General features: G+C 44.5%; 1 protein-coding gene across 1 annotated transcript in view; it reads left to right on the top strand.

Moving 5' to 3' along the window:
- The window catches only part of LOC126176166 (membrane-bound alkaline phosphatase-like), a 167067-nt gene extending 162624 nt beyond the window's left edge, over positions 1-4443 (top strand). The window contains exon 8 of the mRNA XM_049923308.1: positions 4250-4443. Coding sequence (XP_049779265.1) covers positions 4250-4443 — 194 coding nt within the window. The remainder of the gene's footprint in view (positions 1-4249) is intronic.
- Positions 4444-22168: the final 17725 nt, after the last annotated feature.

Here is a 22168-nt window from a genome sequence, read left to right as displayed (position 1 = left end):
ATATATATATATATATAAACATTTGTCTGTTACCAAAGGGATCGCCACGCAATTCTGAATTTGGTATTATTCTGAAGGGGCGGAAACTGACATCGACGTGTGGGGCGTTAGAGGAGAGACGATAGCTGTTGGTCCCGCACTTCTTTTACAGTGTTAAGAAGCATTTTTCTTTAGCATTTCAAATAAGATATAATTTGAGCTGTTATAACATTTACTAAAATAAGGTAACCGTGTGCAACAATTACTGATACAGTCACTAATAGCACAGACATAGACGCGAGGTTAACCCTAATATAATGGTGCTGGTGTGTACTTATCTTGGCAATTTGGGACACTGAGGTAGTCAAACATGAAATAGATTTCGTTGACTGTCTTCGAAAGAAAACATGTATTCATCTACCATTCTAGCCTGCCCTGATTGTATCAAAACCTACAGTGAAGAGCCAAAGAAACGGGTACACCTGCCTCATATCGTGTATGAGCCCGCTAGTACGTCGAAGTGCCGCAACATGACATGGCATAGACGCGACTAATGTCGAAAGTAGTGCTGGAGGGTATTGACATCAAGAATCCTGCAGGGCTGTCCATAGATCTGTTAGACCGTCAGTGAGACAGCACCTCCTGCTGCTAATAAGGCGAATACACCGTTCGTTTGCTATACACTTTTAAGAGCTTCCAACAGAAGCGACTTATTTACAGATACCTGTATAGTTACTAGATTATTTTTGTAAATTCTTGCGTGTTTGAGTGTTTATTAGGCACAAGCTTTTATTTCATTTAAATAACAATGTAGCATACAGTACCGCCGTTGATATCGACCATTATATCGACCCTCGTATCGTACATGCTTTTGTTTGTTTTGGTTAGTATAGCTCAGTGTCTGTTAGACCATCAGTAATACACAGTTCGTTTGTTACATATTTTTACGACCTTCAAACGGGAGCAAGTAGAATGGAAATGGAAATGAGCGTTTGTCGTCATTGGCTGGGAGGCCCCTTGTGGGGCAGGTCTGGCCACCTTGATGCAGGTTTTATCATATTAGACGCCTCATTGGGCAACCTGCGCGTCGGATGGGGATGAAATGATGTTGAAGACAACACAACACCCAGTCCCTGACCGGAGAAAATCTCTCACTCAGCTGGGGATCGATCTCGGGCCCATAGGATGGCAATCCATCAAACTGACCACTCAGCTATTGCGGCGAACAGCGACTACAGTAATGGATAGGAACTGTGGTTGCTTTGTGCGGTTGAGAACTGAGTTGGAGACCCTTCACTCACAGCTCCAGGCTGCGTTGGCTTCCGTCACACAGCTTGAGGCTGCTGCCAAGGGCATCACTGTGGGCGGTTGGATGCGAGGATGTGAGGAACATCGAGCACGTCCCACGTGTCCCCAGATTGGTCCACTGCTTTGGCCAACCCGGGTACTGCTTGCACTGAGTTGACCCCTCACCCGTTGTCGAATGAGATATCATTCCAAAGTCTGGCAGGGAGCGAAAACCTTTGTGAGGGGCCAATCGTAGGGCCTCCCCGATTCGTTTGACGGTCATATTTTGGGCGTTATCTGTGGCTACCGTTGTCTCTGAGCTGGATGCAGTCGTCCACCCTGTTCCAAAGGAAGCTTCTCTGCCTGCGAGGTCTGGCCATTCACAGAGGGTGTGTTTGTTAGTAGTGGGGAGCTCCAACGTTGGTCATGTAATGGGGCCCATTACGAACATGGCTGCCAAGGAGGGGAAGGAAACCAGTGTACACTCCGTGTGCATACCGGGAGGAGTAATTCCGGACGTGGAAAGGCTGCTCCCGGGTGATATGAAGAGTACAGTTGAAACGTCCCCTTAGAACAATTGTACACGACTGTGCTTAACCTGACACACAATATTATTTAGCGCAACGCAATCTGACTTTCAAAAATCCCTACAAAAGAATGGCCCTGACTAACATTAACCTATACCTTTCACAAATCACTTACCTCACAAAAATCTTCATTACTCGAACTACTGCAATACAGCGAGCGCCACTATTGCCAGCTAAATAAAAGATTCAAACTACGGAAGGCACTAACTACTGATAGGGATAGTTAGCAAATGAAAGATATTAATAGAGAACAAACAATGTATTTACCTTAATAGTCATAATATATATAGCAGTTCATGACAAATTTCAAAACTCCGCCATCTCTCTCTCCACATCCACCACTGCTGGCGGCTCACCTCCAACTGCGCAACGCTACGCGCTGTTCTCATCCAGCTGCCGCTGCCCAACACTACAATGGCAGACAACAATGCAAACTAGCCACAGACTGCACACAGCACAGCCAGTGATTTTCATATAGAGCGCTACGTAACGTTGCCAATAAGAAAACATAAACAGCCTACTTACATAAAGAAAACATAAACAGCCTACTTACATAAAGAAAACATAAACAGCCTACTTACACAGTGTGCAGCCAACTGCAGGTGGTGGCTCACGTCGGTACCAATGACGTATGTCGCTTTGGATCTGAGGAGATTCTCTCTTCTTTCGGGTGGCTAGCAGAAATGGTAAAGACTGCCAGTCTTGCTTGTGAGATTAAGGCGGAGCTCACCATCTGCAGCATCGTCGATAGAACCGATTGTGGTCCTTTGGTGCAGAGGGTCTGAATCAATGACTCACGCGGTTATGTGACCGTGTAGGCAGCAGATTCCTTCACTTGGGCTATCGGGTGGTGGGTTTCCGAGTTCTGCTTAGTAGGTCAGGAGTCCACTACACACAGGAAGCGGCTACACGGGTAGTGAGGGCTGTGTAGAAGGGACTGCGCGGTTTTTTAGGTTAGAGGGCCTCAGGGAACTGCAGAAAGGGCATCCATCTAAAATGGGGAGGGTAAAACACAGTAAGTTAGTTGTAGACACTATCGGTATTGTAGTTGTAAACTGCCGCGGCTGTGTAGGCAAAGAATCAGAGCTCCAAGCCCTAATATAAAGCACTGAAGCTCCAATAGTTATAGGTACAGAGAGCTGGCTAAAGCCGGAAATAAGTTCAGCAGAAGTGTTTTCAAACGATCTAACCGTGTTCAGAAAGGACAGATGAAATACAGTTTGTGGTGGACTATTTATTGCTGTCAGAAGTAGTTTACCTTGTAGTGAAATTGAAGTAGATAGTTCCTGCGAAATAGTGAGGGTAGAGGTTATACTTGACAATCGGACTAAACTATTAATTGGATCATTTTACCGACCCCCCGACTCAGAAGATATACTTGCCGAACAGTTCGAAGAAAACTTGAGTCTCATTTCAAATAGGTACCACACTTATACAATTATAGTCGGTGGTGACTTTAACCTACCCTCGATATCCTGGATAAATTATACGTTTAAAGCCAGCGGCAGGCATAAAAAGTCATCCGAAATCGCACTGAATGCTTTCTCAGAAAATTGTTTTGATGAATTAGTTCATGATCCCACTCGAAGCATAAATGGTGGCGAAAACATACTTGACCTCTTGGCAACAAATAATCCTGGACAAATAGTGAGTATCGTGACGAATACAGGGATTAGGGACCACAAGGCAGTAGCTGCTAGGCTGAATACGGTAACACCTACAACCATAAAAAAGAAACGCAAAGTATATCTATTCAAAAAAAGCTGATAAAAATGCTCTTACTACCCTTTTAACAGACAGGCTGCACTCCTTCCGATCTGATCATGTAAGCGTAGAAAAGTTGTGGAATGATTTCAGAGAGTTAGTATCGACATCAGTTGAGAGATATATACCACATAAATTAATAATTGATGGTACTGATCCCCCATTGTACACAAATCGGATCAGATCGCTGTTGCAGAAGTAACGAGAATAGCATGTCAAATTTAAAAGAATGCAAAATCCCCAATAATGAGGACTTGGAAGGGCGGACATGGGAGGAGCTGCAATATCGCTTACGTGTCCTGCGTGCTACAGGTGGCACACACACTAAACTCAGTTAGACGGCTGCTAAAAACGTAGGTGCCTGTGATCATTCCGCCGCAAACCGCACCTATCTGCCTATCCCCGTCTCTGGAACATACCTGATCAAACCTGTAAAAAAGGTTATGGAGTACGCTGTAGTTAATTACACTTTCAGAACTGATGAAAGCATACTCTTAAGGGAACATCACTCGTTGTATCGTATTTCATGTCACTTCAGTGCAGAGCTATTGTTAAAAAGTTGACTCTTCCATCCTGGAAAAGAATAAAAAGACACGGAATTTCTTTGTTACTTCTTCTGTGACTAACAACAGACGGGAAGGACTACGCGTTCCCGGCGATGAGGCCGGAAGCTACAGCGTCGCACAGCGGGGAGGACGCGCTGGTGCTGAGCCGCGGGCCCTACTCGCACCTGCTCTCTGGCGTCTTCGAGCAGAACTACGTCCCGCACGCCGTCGCGTTCGCCACCTGCGTCGGCGATGGCGCCACCGCCTGCAACCCCGCATGAGGTGAGTTTATTGAGGACCACTCTTTTAACGTGTGCGAGAGATAGTAAATTCGAAAACAAATATACATCTCTAGCTCTGAAACACTTTGAAAAATCTATGCCATTATGCCCTAGCATGCCACTAGAAGAGCCAAAACAAAACCGCACAACTTGTTGGTAAAGTGGCGTATCGAATAGCAATCCGTTTTGTGCATTTATAATAGAACAATGATGCAACAATCCACGCCCTTCCGTCCTGTTTTCTCCCCACGAAACCTCTCCCTACCTCCCTTCTCCCCCCCCCCGAGTCCTTTTGTATTCCCCTCCTCTGCGTACCCCACTCCCTGTCGCGTCTGCCCAGCGCCCCCCACCCCTCTTATGGGTCCTCATCCTCCATCAGCTCCTTTCCCGGCTCCCCCCCCCCCCCCTTCGCTTTTACTCTCCTGTCCAGTTTCTCCCACCCCCACCCCCGCTGCTCACGGCTGTGGTATGTCACATTTGCCAACTTCTTAGTGCAGTGTTCCAGTGACTGTTCAGTGTTGTTCGTCTTTCTCGTGTTGCGAACAGAAACCATGCTGTCGCTAGGTGTGAATTTTATGTTTTTTGCGAACAGAAACCAGACTGTCGCGGTGTTTTTTTAATTGTCTGTCTATTGTTTTACCTGTCTGCTTCGTATGTAATTTATTAGCATCATCATCCCTCTGTTCTTTGTTTTGAGTTCCACGATTTTTTTTTCGCCATGTTACTCTTTAAGTCTCCGATTTTATCGCCTGTTTTTATTATTTATTCTCTTCATCTTTTTAACAAAGTTTGTAGGCTGAAGAACGGCATACTAAGCTGCTGCCAGCCCGGGAATTGAAATTCAATAAAGAAAAAAAAACAACAATCCACGTTGAGTTGGTGGAAGGGTGCGACAAGTACGTACCATCAAGTGGCACGTGGTTGCGCGCAGACGCTTCAAGTATGATGTAAAAAGTCTGAATGGCGAAAAACGAAGTGCCTGACCATCTGTCTGTGAGTAATCGGTAATGACAAGGGAAACAGTGGCACTGGTCCTCGATGCCGGCTTATCACAGACGAGCTAAAAGTGAAAATCAGTCATGGATACGTTTTCAACATTTTGCACGAGATTTTTCAGCATGACAAAGGGCCCCAACTCGCTTGATTCTGTGATTGTTCACACACACTGAGAACGCTCACCACATCGAGGCAACAGCAAAATAGTTCAGCCATGTCAGGCCAAAGCAGATGACTGCTCTAGCGCCCTTATGGCCACCAGTGAGTGCAGAGTATATAACTACGACCCGCAGACAGAGGGGCTGAAGAGTGGAAAACCCGCGAATCCATTACTTCCGAAAAAGACAATGACTATAACATCATCGGTCAAGATGATGCTCAGTGATCTTTGGGGCTGCCATTTCGTGGTCCTTACACATTATACTCATAAGGAACAAACTGTCGAAATCTCCACTCCATGGTGTGGTGAAACAGCATCTAGTATGTAGAAAGAGGAGAAGAAAACTGTTTTTGTGGTGATCATGAAATTACCACTTGTTTATTCATCACTGACGCGCGTTTCGCCTAATTCAAAGGACCTTCAAATTGTTCTACACTAAAATAGAATCGAATAAGAAAGGCTTGACCCTATCTAAGGATTGGACGAAATTGAGAAAATTAAAAATTGGAATTACCAATTAATATTGATGAGCAAGCTATGAATATCGATGATAAAATATCGGCAAAAATAAATTGCACCCGTAATGTACAAGAAAAATAGTCGAGTCCCCTCATGTATTAAAAGCATAAAACCCGATAACTTTGAAATAAACAGAGCGAATTTAAAAGCAAAAGCTGCAACCGATCGTTTTCATAAAAGTTGTAGTTCACAAAGTGAAGGACGAGAAAATGGAAAAAGTGGGAAGTAAATACCTTGTCGGGATGTGTAATGTGGTCTTGACGACCAAGAATAAAGTAGACGTTACTGTTATGAACAGCAAGTACCGTAAGTAAAGGAACATGTTAGTCTGAAAACAAGATCCACAGCCCACGTCTTTGACATCGGTACTGTTCTGTAGATATTTTCAGTGTAATATCAGTACAGGGGGTAAGAAATGTCACTGAAGTTTTGGTTCAGCCTTTATACATGTAAAATAGCCTTTTCGTTAGAATGACATTGGGTCTATGCACGTTACATGTACCACTAGATGATTCACGGGTGTAGATCATAATTAATTTTAAGGTATGCATTGTCAAGTATAAGAGATACCATTTTTAAAATCCGCGTTTATAATTAGATTTTAATGTTTTTAATTGTTTTTTCTGAAGATCTAATTGTAAGTAAAGAAAAATGCGATTGGATCCGACAGAAAATAAAAAATAATCACTTACGATTATAAAAGTTAGAGCATTACAATTATTGTTCGAGCATATCCAGTCTTCTTCATCAGCTCTCCGTGCAATGGCACAGCGGTTTGGGCCCTCGGTCCGTCTACCCGCCGGGAAAGTCGCGGAGTTTGGTTGGGGTTATAAGTGGACCCTTCCTCGACTCTTCCTGTGCACATTTCACTGGGTGCAAATTTCACGGGTTGAACTTTTCAGGGCACCCTAAATAACATGTAATAACAGAAATTATAGCTAATGTTAACAGTAAATGCCTTGAACAATGATTTAATAAAGTACCAAACATTTTAAAGAAAACTGGCAAGCATGCCTTCAAAGGAACAGGGCAGGTAATACATAAAATGGCACAAAAGAAAGCACTTCTTCTGGACACTGCAAGGTAGCCGCGCTCCTCAGTAACATAGCGAGCAGATAAGAAAAGAGGAAATTTGATGCATGTTCACTACAATTCGCGAATAGGTGCATACCATCAAAACTCAATCGAGCGCCTTTATCTCCCAACACCACAGTCATGACACAAGTATCAAGAAGGCGCTGAAGAAACTAGAATGCAGCTGTGTACAAAATTAATGCCTGTTATAAAAAGGACTCACCATGGTCCACAATCTGGGCAGGCAACGGTTACCCAAGCACGCTCGCATCCTTCAGCGGCCGAATAGCTGACAGCTTTATGATGATGATGATGATGTTTGGTTTGTGGGGCGCTCAACTGCGTGGTTATCAGCGCCCGTACAATTTCCCAATCTTTGCTCAGTCCAATTGCGCCACTTTCCTGGATGATGATGAAATGAGGAGGACAACACAAACACCCAGTCATCTCGAGGCAGGTGAAAATCCCCGACCCCGCCGGGAATCGAACCCGGGACCCCGTGCTCGGGAAGCGAGAACGCTACCGCGAGACCACGAGCGGCGGACTGTGACAGCTTTAGCTGTTACCACGCTTCAGATTTAGTTTCCCGACTTCATAAACGCAACGCATGCCAAGCCCCCTGATTGCAGTTGTGTTGGACCAAACAGAGCGCTCACTCGCCCTCGCGAAGTGCGGACCTCCAACTGCCCACTGCTGCCAGCAAGTCACCATCCCACAGCTAGCCGCGCACTGCCCCTATGTCCATGTCTGCCAACAATACGCGCGCCCTGTTCGGCCAAGAGTGCTCCGGTCTCCCAGCAGTCGGCTAGAGGAAAACACAGGGTAGATACAATCGACACTACAATTCAAAAGACATCGCGAGTGCATGGCACAAAACTATTGTGTGGCAGGGATATCCAAAATGATGACAGGGATATCCAAAATAACGAAGAAGTGATTTTTGAGTGGTACGTTTACGAAACTCCCAATGAGCCGACTTTGAAAGGTGGCTACACTGAGCCACAGCGCCAAAGATCGCGCCAGAGAGTATTGTTCCGCCGCCTCCACTGGCAGTGATTATTGAGACGCAGCGACAAGCAGTGCTTACCGAGAAGTTGTGGTGGACACTGCTTGTCGTGAAGTCAGAGTGAGATGTGGTAGTGGAGAGTGTTGTTCCATGTTTTATGCAGTGGTTTGATGGGAGAGATAGTAGATGTTGTTCTAATTGAGATATTGTAATGGTCAGAGTGCATTTCGTCAATATATATGGAGGTATTTTCTTTTATTCTTTTATTCTTTCAGTGACCTGAATAATGTGTCATTACAGGTTCAGTCAACAAAGCATCTGGCGTGTGTTCTTGTATTAGAGTGTAATTCTGGTTTTCTTGCGCAGTTATAGTATTTCTAATTTTCTTTTATCACGTCAGTATAAATGGTATTTAAAATTTCTTGTCTTGTTGAAGAAGAACCGTGCCAGATGTGTACGTTGAGTCATTCTTCCACACACAGAACAGCTACACTTGTGCTATGTTGGCTTCGTAGATTTTATAGTTGCTGGGGACTTAATTAATTAACTGTGTTAACGAAAATTTTCTTACATTCTTTGTTGTCATTCTAAGCAGTCAGATTGCGTACTAAAACTAGTCAGGGCCAGCCGTTTACGAGACTTGCGTAATCGCTACTGCTACTAAAAATATTTGCATTCCTTATATTAAAAATAAGCCCCCATGCAACTTCTTCAAACAACATTGCTGTCAAGTCACCTATCGCTCGGAAAGTACGCGCTTCAAAGGATGAATATGCAGAGGACAAACACCAACATCATGTTTGAGCTTTAATTTTCGGAGTTGATAATTTAAACATTTCGACTACCCCTTGTGCATAGGTGCCAACGGTCTTGGCGCAGTGGTAACAGCGGTCCTCGTCGGATCACCGAGCTTAAGCGCTGTTGGGCTTAGCTAGCACTTAGAAATGTGATCGTGTGGGTCAATCGAGCACTGTTGGCAACCTAAGTGCACTAAGCTCTTGTGAGGCCAGTAGAAAACACAAGGTTGAGAAGTAGCGAAACCTCACAGCAGCCGGGCGAGCAGTGTACTGACCACATGCCCGTCCTTATTCGCATCTAGTGACGCCTATCGGCTGAGGATGACACAGTGACCGGTCGGTGCCGTTAAGCTTTCCTAGGCCTGTTCGGACGGAGTTTTGTGCATAGGTTGTACTGTAAAATCTCACGTCCTGCCTGCACAGATGACGCACAATATTCCGGCGAGTATGCTTCCAGACTGTCCTATCTTCCTGCCACATCATTTTGACAACATACTACGTTATCATCGGCTGCTCGATGGCCATCACCACCTGTATTCCGTCTCCTTCCAGGAGTCCATCTGTGGCGTTCGATACACAATCTGTGGTCCGCGATCATTCTTCCAACTGATAGTCACTTCCCTTTAATGCGTTGTTACACTCCTGGAAATGGAAAAAAGAACACATTGACACCGGTGTGTCAGACCCACCATACTTGCTCCGGACACTGCGAGAGGGCTGTACAAGCAATGATCACACGCACGGCACAGCGGACACACCAGGAACCGCGGTGTTGGCCGTCGAATGGCGCTAGCTGCGCAGCATTTGTGCACCGCCGCCGTCAGTGTCAGCTAGTTTGCCGTGGCATACGGAGCTCCATCGCAGTCTTTAACACTGGTAGCATGCCGCGACAGCGTGCACGTCAACCGTATGTGCAGTTGACGGACTTTGAGCGAGGGCGTATAGTGGGCATGCGGGAGGCCGGGTGGACGTACCGCCGAATTGCTCAACACGTGGGGCGTGAGGTCTCCACAGTACACCGATGTTGTCGCCAGTGGTCGGCGGAAGGTGCACGTGCCCGTCGACCTGGGACCGGACCGCAGGGACGCACGGATGCACGCCAAGACCGTAGGATCCTACGCAGTGCCGTAGGGGACCGCACCGCCACTTCCCAGCAAATTAGGGACACTGTTGCTCCTGGGGTATCGGCGAGGACCATTCGCAATCGTCTCCATGAAGCTGGGCTACGGTCCCGCACACCGTTAGGCCGTCTTCCGCTCACGCCCCAACATCGTGCAGCCCGCCTCCAATGGTGTCGCGACAGGCGTGAATGGAGGGACGAATGGAGACGTGTCGTCTTCAGCGATGAGAATCGCTTCTACCTTGGTGCCAATGATGGTCGTATGCGTGTTTGGCGCCGTGCAGGTGAGCGCCACAATCAGGACTGCATACGACCGAGGCACACAGGGCCAACACCCGGCATCATGGTGTGGGGAGCGATCTCCTACACTGGCCGTACACCACTGGTGATCGTCGAGGGGACACTGAATAGTGCACGGTACACCCAAACCGTCATCGGACCCATCGTTCTACCATTCCTAGACCGGCAAGGGAACTTGCTGTTCCAACAGGACAATGCACGTCCGCATGTATCCCGTGCCACCCAACGTGCTCTAGAAGGTGTAAGTCAACTACCCTGGCCAGCAAGATCTCCGGATCTGTCCCCCATTGAGCATGTTTGGGACTGGATGAAGCGTCGTCCCACGCGGTCTGCACGTCCAGCACGAACGCTGGTCCAACTGAGGCGCCAGTTGGAAATGGCATGGCAAGCCGTTCCACAGGACTACATCCAGCATCTCTACGATCGTCTCCATGGGAGAATAGCAGCCTGCATTGCTGCGAAAGGTGGATATACACTGTACTAGGCCGACATTGTGCATGCTCTGTTGCCTGTGTCTATGTGCCTGTGGTTCTGTCAGTGTGATCATGTGATGTATCTGACCCCAGGAATGTGTCAATAAAGTTTCCCCTTCCTGGGACAATGAATTCACGGTGTTCTTATTTCAATTTCCAGGAGTGTATAAAGGTGATTAACGTTAACTTGAAGGAAAATCTTATTAACAGAGACGCCTCCTGTAATCTAAGCCTACGTTAAAATTAAGAAAATCGCCCCAGAAAGATCAGCCCAGGCCACAAAGAGGAAAGTCAGTCACTAAAATACCACCTGGTAGCCAGTCCCTGATGATGATAGCGGAACAGGTGAGAAACACCCCAAACGAGCGAGGAGCTCTTCGGCGGGGCAGAGTGTGGAACAGCAGGTATAAAAGGATGAGCCTCCTCCCTGAAACTTGTTAAACACAAGAAAACACTACTTAATAGTTTTGAATCTCTACCTTGATCACAGGAGTCGACATTCTCCCGCCCTATGAAACGCACGTTAAATCCAATGAAGGCTCCAAAATGAGAAAGATGATTGTCTACCGGACCGACAGACAACAGCGACGAGGCGGAGGCGTAGTAATCTACAATCGGATATCATTTACCCACACAAATGAAAGAATCTAGGCAACCGAGTACATCTAAGTGACAGAAACTATGGTCAATATTCATCTTGGCACAGTTACCGCGCCTTCTCATGAACATAGATTTCGTCCATATTTGAGGTATTCTAGGGGCTTGGATAAAAAAAGTTACAGAAATGAGACCTCGAGATGACAAAGCGTTCGGAAAAAATATCGGTTTTGACGCAGGTCGGGCGATGAATGAGCCATTTATGTGGACGTAGCTCTAAGGCAACGCTTGGCCCAATGAATGGACTACAGAGCAATAATACAACGGTCGTGGGTTCGGGCTACCTGGAGGACACATTTTATTTTCAATTTTCCCGTTATTTACACTGAATATAAACCAAAATAAGGCTCAGTATATGGCAGTTATAACTGTTTTTCCATTAACTTGCCGAATATATCGAACAGAAAGGGCACAAGCTGACAATCTTTACGACCAGAAGCAAAAATCCGTCTCCACAAACCATTCATCCTACCGTGACTTATACACGGTGTTCCAAAAGGTACGGCCAAACTCTCAGGAAACATTCCTCACACACAAACAAAGAAAAGATGTTATGTGGACATGTGTCCAGAACCGCTTAATTTCCATGTTAGAGCTCATTTTAGTTTCGTTCTTCCACCTACGCTCAATGGAGCACGATATCATGATTTCATACGGGGTAATCTACCTGTGCTGCTAGAACATGTGCCTTTACAAGTACGACACAACATGTCGTTCATGCACGATGGAGCTCCTGCACATTACAGTCAAAGTGTTCGTACGCTTCTCAACAACAGATTCCGTGACCGATGGATTGGTAGAGGCGGACCAATTCCATGGCCTCCACGCTCTCCTGACCTCAACCACCTTGACTTTCATTTATGGTGGCATTTGAAAGCTCTTGTCTACGCAACCCCGGTACCAAATGTAGAGTCTCTTCGTGCTCGTATTGTGGACGGCTGTGATACAATACGCCATTCTCCAGGGCTGCATCGGCGCATCAGGGATTCCATGCGACGAAGGTTGGATGCATGTATCCTCGCTAACGGAGGACATTTTAAACATTTCCTGTAACAAAGTGTTTGAAGTCACGCGGGTACGTTCTGTTGCTGTGTGTTTCCATTCCATGATTATTGTGATGAGCTCTAAAATGGAAAGTAAGCGTTTCCGGACTCATGTCCACTTAACATATTTTCTTTCTTTATGTGTAAGGCATGTTTCCCGAAAGTTTGGTCGTACCTTTTTGTAACACCCTTTGTATGGATGTACCGAGTGGGCTACAATTAGGAAAACCTCAATGAAGGGTTTGTAACAGCTACAAAATCAAGTTTGACCCTGGAGTTTACGAGTGCCCTCGCTAACCTGGTTTGCAATATTACACGAAGAATTGAACGTGTCACTATTTAAAATCGCAATCAAGGCAACAGCTTGGCGACTGCACCAAACACTCGACTCACCACGTTGACACCACAAACAGCCTTCAAATTATTGGATCAACAAGACCTAGAGACTAGCACAGATAGCCAGTACCACTAACCATGTTGGTAAACATCGAAGATGACCAGGATTAAAGCACACTGTAGAAAGAGACGGAACTAGCGCATGCTCTAAGGCACCAAATCACCATCGTCGGAGAGCGAAAAGTAACTAACGATACCAAAAGCTGTAGCTTCCAAGCCCAAAAAAAAAAAAAATGTACCGAATAAAACGATGACCAAACACAAATCCAGTCAGAAGTGGTACTGTTCACAGAGGTGGAGAGGAAAAAACTGAGGCTCACTATGTCATGGGGCAACTGATGATAACAGCGAATTACACTGTCGAAATATTACGGCAAGAAGACAATGCAACAGAATTCTGGGGAGAACATTATATTAAGATGTGAAAATTATTAGAGTCAAGGGAATTCTAGCAAAAAGAAGATTTTTTCTTTTTTTTCTTTGCCTTTTTCCCGCATCTGTCCCGAGTTGGCATACTTATTAACGGATTTGGCATGGTTAATCTAATGGTTGACCGGATGCCCTTCCTGCCGCCATCTCCATACCCCTTGAAACGTCCCCTTGGAAAAATTATACAAGATTTAAACTGACACACAATATTTTTTTAGCGTAACGCATCCTGACTTTCAATAATCCCTACAAAAGACTGGTCCTGACTAACATTAACCTATACCTTTCACAAATCTCTTACCTCACAAAAATCTTCGTTACTCGAACTACTGCAATACAGCGAGCACCACTACTGCCAGCTAAATAAAAGATTCAAACTACTGAAGGCACTAACTACTGATAGGCATAGTTAGCAAATGAAAGATTTTGATAGAGAACAAACAATGCATTTACCTCAATGGTGTTCTAAATTCATAATGTATATAGCAGTTCATGACATCCAGTCTTACAAATTTCAAAACTCTGCCATCTCTCTCCCCACATCCACCACTGCTGGCGGCTCACCTCCAACTGCACAGCGCTACGCGCTGTTAACATCCAACTGCCCAACACTACAATGGCAGACAACAATGCAAACTAGCCACAGACTGCACACAGCACAGCCAGTGATTTTCATACAGAGCGCTACGTGGCGTTACCAATAAGAAAACCTAAACAGCCTACTTACATAGCCCCCATGCTCTCCACAAAAAATTTTACAAACCGTTTTGGGCACTGTCCAATACTTATTTGTTAAAATTTTTTCACAATTACAATAACAAAGAAATCAAATGCAGACACTTATTGTTACAATGTTGGTCAAAAGCTAAAATTTTCTCACAGTCCATAAAGACAGTCCTGATCGTTCATCACAATAAAATTGCAGTGTTTTTCTCAAAGTCTGAGCAGTAAAAGAAAATGCACACGGAAGTAGTGGATTTCCATGCCGTCTTGAAGAAGTAGTGTTGTCCTTCCAACAGAAAGACAGTGCTGACTCTTGACATGCAGACAGGTAATGGGCCACAACAGAGCAAACCCACAGCAGAGTCAGTCGAAGTTTTGAAGAATATTGATAGGTAGGTCATCACAGAGGAAGTGATGTAGTCCTGGTAGAGAGTATGGTTTTGGTGGGCCACCAGAGGTGCAGACCCCTGCAGTCCTTGTAGAGATAATGGTATTGGTGGGCCATCAAACATGCAGATCCACTGTACTCCTTGTAGAAATAATGGTATTGGTGGGCCATCAAGCATGCAGACCCACTGTACTCCTTGTAGAAATAATGGTACTTGTGGGTATTGGTGGGCCATCAAAGATGCAGACCCACTGTAGTCCTTGTAGAGATAGCCAGCAGCAATCTATTTAACTGTGCAGGTGCACAATCACCATTGAAGAGTCTTGCGGATGATATAGCAAGTCCATGAACCACCACTTGTGCACTCACAAAATTTTTTTTTGAAATGTCCTTCGAACCAGCAATGCTGTTATCCAGTCCCTTGCTGAATTATTAACACACGTGCAAACACTATCAGTCCCTACTTCTCACATATTGTCCATATACTATGACCAACAGAAACGTGTGCAGTGAAATGTAACTTACAAGTTACTTAATTTGATGAACTGGTGTCAATTACAATTTTATAACATAAGAATACAATAACAAAGGTACAAAATACATCATTAAAAACATAACAATACAGATAACATTTGTAGTACAGGCTTTACAAAAGAATCGAACTAACATATACATCAGTGTTACAGGAATTATGACATAAGTAAATACATAAAAGATCAGAATAACTTTTGAAACATCAACTTTACACATGAACATTGAAACAAAACAGAATAAATAATGTCTAAGCATATTTAAAAGGTAAATAACACATTATTAATGCCAATTATATTTGAGGATAACAGTATTCCTCATCATAGTGAATGTAGCTTAGTATTAGAAGAAAAAAAATTCTATGAAACTACACAGAGACAGGAAGAAAACAAATACACAAGGGTACACAAACACATAGTGGGATAACACAAAAGGAAAGGACAGGGTTTGTTTTCAGTGTAACATTTGGTACTGCAGTCCAACCCAAAACTTCATTCCATAGATCGTTCCTCTTATTTCGACATTTGCTCCAGCCAAAAAAAAAAAAAGAAATCCTATCCAAGCATGCTTTCTGTATTCTGTTCACATCCTCTTTCAAAAATAGTTTTTCTCCACTGTACACTACTTTTTTGGCCAAACCATTTTCTTATATCTTCTCAATGCATTTCTTCCAATCCATCATAGTTAGTTTTTTATATAGACTACCCCCTCTCAAGCTAACTTAAATCTACTGAGCTCAGATATATATACCAATGGACGAGGCAATGCAGCAGCACATAACAAATTAATACAAACCGCAACGACAAAAAAATGCAAATTGACAAACCTAGATACAGTAGATCTAAATTACCAAGCAAATGCAACATTACAAATAATATGAGCCAATGTGCGGCAACGAGAAAAATAAATCAGTAGTAAAACTGGCTTAACAGAGTAATGTAAAGTGAAATTTAGTAGCACTATGCCTGGCAAACAGCAGCAGCAGCAAATGCAATAACTTATATCTAAACATTACATAGCTCAAGCAGAAAAAACATTACAGTAACAATGGTCATGTTTAATACCTATGTCACATCTTAACACTAGGGTGATGCATCACCTTAACGTACACTACTAAATAAGTTACCCAGTCACTGACAAAAATTATGTATGCAATTCCTGTGAAGGGAAATGTCTTTTTGTGCTCCCTCGTTTTTTTGAAGTAGATTATAAAATGGTTATTTACTGAATCTCAATAGTGTTCAGCCCGCATCTCGTGGTCGGGCGGTAGCGTTCTCGCTTCCCACGCCCGGTTTCCCGGGTTCGATTCCCGGCGGGGTCAGGGATTTTCTCTGCCTCGTGATGGCTGGGTGTTGTGTGCTGTTCCTTAGGTTAGTTAGGTTTAAGTAGTTCTAAGTTCTAGGGGACTGATGACCATAGCTGTTAAGTCCCATAGTGCTCAGAGCCATTTGAACCATTTGAATAGTGTTCAAAACTCATAATGTATATAGCAGTTCATGACATCCAGTCTTACAAATTTCAAAACTCCGCCATCTCTCTCCCCACATCCACCACTGCTGACGGCTCACTTTCAACTGCACAGCGCTAAGCGCTGTTAACATCCAACTGCCCAACACTACAATGGCAGACAACAATGCAAACTAGCCACAGACTGCACACAGCACAGCCAGTGATTTTCATACAGAGCGCTACGTGGCGTTACCAATAAAAAAACCTAAACAGCCTACTTACACCCTCAAACCACCGCCCCCCCCACCCACCCCCTCCCACCCCTTCCTATGTTGGGACGGAATATGTGTATATGTATATACCTTTGTATAGTGTTGTTATTAATGCAAAAGTTTTCTAAATATTTGCGAATCGTGTAACTGACGCAGTACTTGGCTCCTAACCCGGTATTCACCTTCTTTGATGTGGAAAACCGCCTAGAAACCACACTCAAATTGGCCGGCACACCGACCCTCGTCGACACTCTGCCGGAAGGATTCGATCCGGGTCCGGCGCATCTCCCGCCCTGAAGGCGGAACTTTAATATGTGCGGCCATACGGATGGGTGTGCAAAAGTAACACTTCTGCAGTACACCACCCATTTTTTTCAAGAATTTGTCATCTGTACTTGGTGTTCATGTTTTTGACTGGCTCCTAATTCAGTTCGAATATTAGAATGGGACAAAGGTTTTCAGAGCATGAGATTTCTGTGAGCTTCTCGATGAGTTGCTTCTTGATTGCAATGGTGATTTTCTTCATCATTTGCTTCTATTGCATTCATGTCTGGAATTTTCCCAGGCTATGAAAAAGGTTTTACACCATTTTCAGCTAAGAATTCTGTCATTGACTATGATATGATTCACTACATTGAATGAAATCAAAGTCCGAACCAGGAAACCACTTCAGCTGAGACGGAAGACTTTTCTCAAGAACTTTTTATATTGCTCACTGTAGCGTCAACTTTATAGTGCACTGAGGTAACAAAAGTCATGGGACAGCAATATGCACATATACAAATGACAATAGTATCACATACACAGGATATAAGATGGCGTAGCATTGGCGGAGCTGTTATATGTACTCAGGTGATTCATGTGAAAAGTTCTACGACGTGATTAAGGCCGTGCGACGGGAATTAACGGACTTTGAACGTGAAATGGTAGATGGAGTTAGACAAAGGGGACCTTCCACCGTTAGGGAATTCATTATTCCGAGACGCACAGTGGCAAGAGTGTGCCGAGAATACCACATTTCAGGCATTCCCTCTCACCATGGACAACGCACTGGACGACGGCCTTCACTTAAGGACTGAGAGCGGAGGCGTTTGCGTAGAGTTGGCAGTGCTAGCAGACAAGCAACACTGCGTGAAATAACCACAGCAATCAACGTGGGACGCATGACGAACGTATCCGTTAGGATAGTGCGACGAAATTTGGCGTTAACGGGCTACGGCAGCAGACAGCCGATGCGAGTGCCTTTGATAACAGCACGCCATCGCATGCAGCACTCTCTTGGGCTCGTGACAATATCAGTTTTATCCTAGACAACTGGGAAACCCTCGGCCTAGTCAGACGAGTCTCGATTTCAGTTGGTAAGAGCTGACCGTACGGTTGGAGTGTGGTGAAGACCCCACGAAGCCATGGATCAAAATGATCAAATGTGTGTGAAATCTTATGGGACTTAACTACTAAGGTCATCAGGCCCTAATATTACACACTACTTAACCTAAATTATCCTAAGGACAAACACGCACACCCATGCCTGATGGAGGACTCGAACCTCCGCCAGGACCAGCAGCACAGTCCATGACTTCAGCGCTCCAGACCGTTCGGCTAATTCCACGCGGCCGAACCCATGGAGCCAAGTTGTCAACAAGACGCTGCGCAAACTGATAGTGGCTGCATAATGGTGAGGGCTATGTTTGCATGGAACTGACTCGATCCTGTGGTCAAACTGAACCGATCATTGATTGGAGATTATTATGTTCGACCACTCGGAGACCATTCGATGCCATTCATGGATTTTACGTTCCCAAATAACGCTGAAATTTTAATAGATGACTGTGCGCCATGCCACCAGACCACGATCGCTTTGAAGAACATTCTGGGCAATTTGAGCGTATGACTTGGCCGCCCATCGAATAATCGAGAGGTCAGTTCGTACGCAAAATCTTGCACCGGCAACACATCCGCAGTTATGTACAGCTATAGCAGCAGCATGGCTTAGTATTTCTGCAGGGAAATCGTTGAGTCCATGCCACGTAGAGTTGCTTCGCTATATCGGACTATAGTAGGTCCAACATGATATTATGAGATATCCCATAATCTTTGTCTCTTCAGTCTATTTCATATTCGGAAAGCATACTCCATAACAAAATAGACGTTATGCCTCACATGACATAGCGAACTCCTGTAGTTCTCCCACTGACAGTTTTTTTCGTATATGCATATTATGGTCTCACTCGAAAAGCAACACTGGGAAAATAAATAAATAACAAATAAAAAAATTAAAAAATATATGTAGAGATAACTCGAAAGTTACACGTTTTAGAGAATCCCTAAATGGATTTTAGAACTGACTGTTTTTCAGTGGTACCCTTCAAAGGAAAAGTGTTGGTTTTAGAAATAAACGTAGTTCAGAAAATATTACGAAACAGAAAAACAGAGCCGGCCATAGTGACAGATCGGTTCTAGGCGCTTCAGTCCTGAAACGCGCGGTTGCTACGGTGGCAGGTTGTGTGGATGTGTGTGATGTCCTTAGGTTAGTTAGGTTTAAGTAGTTCTAAGTCTAGAGGACTGATGACCTCAGATGATAAGTTGGTTGGTTGGTTGTTTTGGGGAAGGAGACCGGACAGCGAGGTCATTGGTCTCATCGGATTAGGGAAGGACGGGGAAGGAAGTCGGCCGTGCCCTTTGAAAGGAACCATCCCGGCATTTGCCTGGAGCGATTTAGGGAAATCACAGAAAACCTAAATCAGGATGGCCGGACGCGGGATTGAACCATCGTCCTCCCGAATGCGAGTCCAGTGAGATGATAAGTACCATAGTGCTCAGATCCATTTGAACCATTTTGTAAAACAGATTCTACAACCATAACTGATCCGATTTTTAACATCGGTCATGCCTACGAGGTGCATTCAAGTTCTAAGGCCTCCGATTTTTTTTTTTCTAATTAACTACTCAACCGAAATCGATGAAACTGGCGTTACTTCTCGACGTAATCGCCCTGCAGACGTACACATTTTTCACAATGCTGACGCCATGATTCCATGGCAGCGGCGAAGGCTTCTTTAGGAGTCTGTTTTGACCACTGAAAAATCGCTGAGGCAATAGCAGCACGGCTGGTGAATGTGCGGCCACGGAGAGTGTCTTCCATTGTTGGAAAAAGCCAAAAGTCACTAGGAGCTAGGTCAGGTGAGTAGGGAGCATGAGGAATCACTTCAAAGTTGTTATCACGAAGAAACTGTTGCGTAACGTTAGCTCGATGTGCGGGTGCGTTGTCTTGTTGAAACAACACGCGCAGCCCTTCCCGGACGTTTTTGTTGCTGTGCAGGAAGTAATTTGTTCTTCAAAACATTTTCGTAGGATGCACCTGTTACCTAGTGCCCTTTGGAACGCAATGGGTAAGGATTACGCCCTCGCTGTCCCAGAACATGGACACCTTCATTTTTTCAGCACTGGCGGTTACCCGAAATTTTTTTGGTGGCGGTGACTCCGTGTGCTTCCATTGAGCTGACTGGGGCTTTGTTTCTGGATTGAAAAATGGCATCCACGTCTCATCCATTGTCACAACCGACGAAAATAAAGTCCCACACGGGCAGCCATGTGGTCGTCCACCAGCATTCGTGGCACCCACCTGGATGACACTTTTCGCATTTTCAGGTCGTCATGCAGGATTGTGTGCACAGAACCCACAGAAATGCCAACTCTGGAGGCGATCTGTTCAACAGTCATTCGGCGATCCCCCAAAACTATTCTCTCCACTTTCTCAATCATGTCGTCAGACCGGCTTGTGCGAGCCCGAGGTTGTTTCGATTTGTTGTCACATGATGTTCTGCCTTCATTAAACTGTCGCACCCACGAACGCACTTTCGACACATCCATAACTCCATCACCACATGTCTCATTCAACTGGCGATGAATTTCAATTGGTTTCACACCACGCAAATTCAGAAAACGAATGATTGCACGCTGTTCAAGTAAGGAAAACGTCGCCATTTTAAGTATTTAAAACAGTTCTCATTCTCGCCGCTGGCAGTAAAATTCCATCTGCCGTACGGTGCTGCCATCTCTGGGACGTATTGACAATGATCGCGGCCTCATTTTAAAACAATGCGCATGTTTCTATCTCTTTCCAATCCGGAGAAAAAAATCGGAGGCCTTAGAACTTGAATGCACCTCGTATTAAGTGTCTTCTTAGCTACTACAAAACTTAATTTCCCTTTTGTTCTTCTCTGATGTACCGCAAGCCTTGCAATAATGGATTTTGTCTAGATAGTGGAAGTAGAAATGCCCACCCCACACTGTTCAGTCGATTATATAAATCTTGGGTGGTGGCCTTTCTGTTATTAATTTGGTAAATTTGGATGAGTTTGCATTCAATTCTTGGACTCTTTTTATGCTTTCATCTACATTTTCCTTGTTTATCAGAATGATATTTATGCCTGTAATTTAATGGCATAATTTATATGGCTCACTGTGTTTTGTGAAATTTGTGCCAGTTTAGTTAATCCTCGCGGAAAGTGTTGCTCGTCTTGTCGTAAGGCTGTTTCCACAGCGCCTTACCTGAGGGGGGGAAGTCATTTCCCACGTGGTCAGACTCTAGAAATGCTGATATCTATAGAAAAATACTTACAAAACAAAAAATGGTTCTGAGCACTATGGGACTTAACATCTGACGTCATCAGTCCCCTAGAACTTAGAACTAATTAAACCTAACTAACCTAGGGACATCACACACATCCATGCCTGAGGCAGGATTCGAACCTGCGAACGTAGCGGTCGCGCGGTTCCAGACTGATGCGCCTAGAACCGCTCGGCCACACTGGCCGGCTTACATAAATATTTTAAGGTGTTGGTAAATATGTTTTATAAAAGAAGTTATTATCAATGTGAGTGAGGTTGGTCACTCAGGAAATACGTTTATTACTCAAACAGTGTTACTATCCTCATTTTACAAACGCATAAATAGATTTGTCAGGGGAATAAAGGACAAAGATGTTGTATACGTTTCTGGAGGCAAAATTGTGTGTTTCGTTAAGAATTTACTGTGTTGTAGTTAGACCGATAATTAACAGAACTTACACTTCGAGTCTAATAATTGTTACACATCCATACAGTGGTGACACCTCTCCTTAAGTTTATTCTGTAGGCATTGGGGTACGAAAGGATTCTCTTTTGTGGCCCAAATTACTTAATATGCACTCTTGGACAAAAAGAAGACGCACCGCGAAGGAATTATCCGAATAGGACGGGAATCGTATGATACGATGCCGGTGTGCAGACAAACATATGATTACAGTTTCAGAAAATTTGGATGATTCTTCGAAGAGAAAGAGCCCCACAAACTGAGCGAGATAGTAACGCCTTCGTCCACCTGTGGCCGATAAGGAAGCAGTTATTCGGC

Source organism: Schistocerca cancellata, chromosome 3, assembly GCF_023864275.1.
Source record: "Schistocerca cancellata isolate TAMUIC-IGC-003103 chromosome 3, iqSchCanc2.1, whole genome shotgun sequence".
In the NCBI taxonomy this organism is placed as follows: Eukaryota; Metazoa; Arthropoda; class Insecta; order Orthoptera; family Acrididae; genus Schistocerca; species Schistocerca cancellata.
This window is presented reverse-complemented; position numbering and strand designations above follow the sequence as displayed.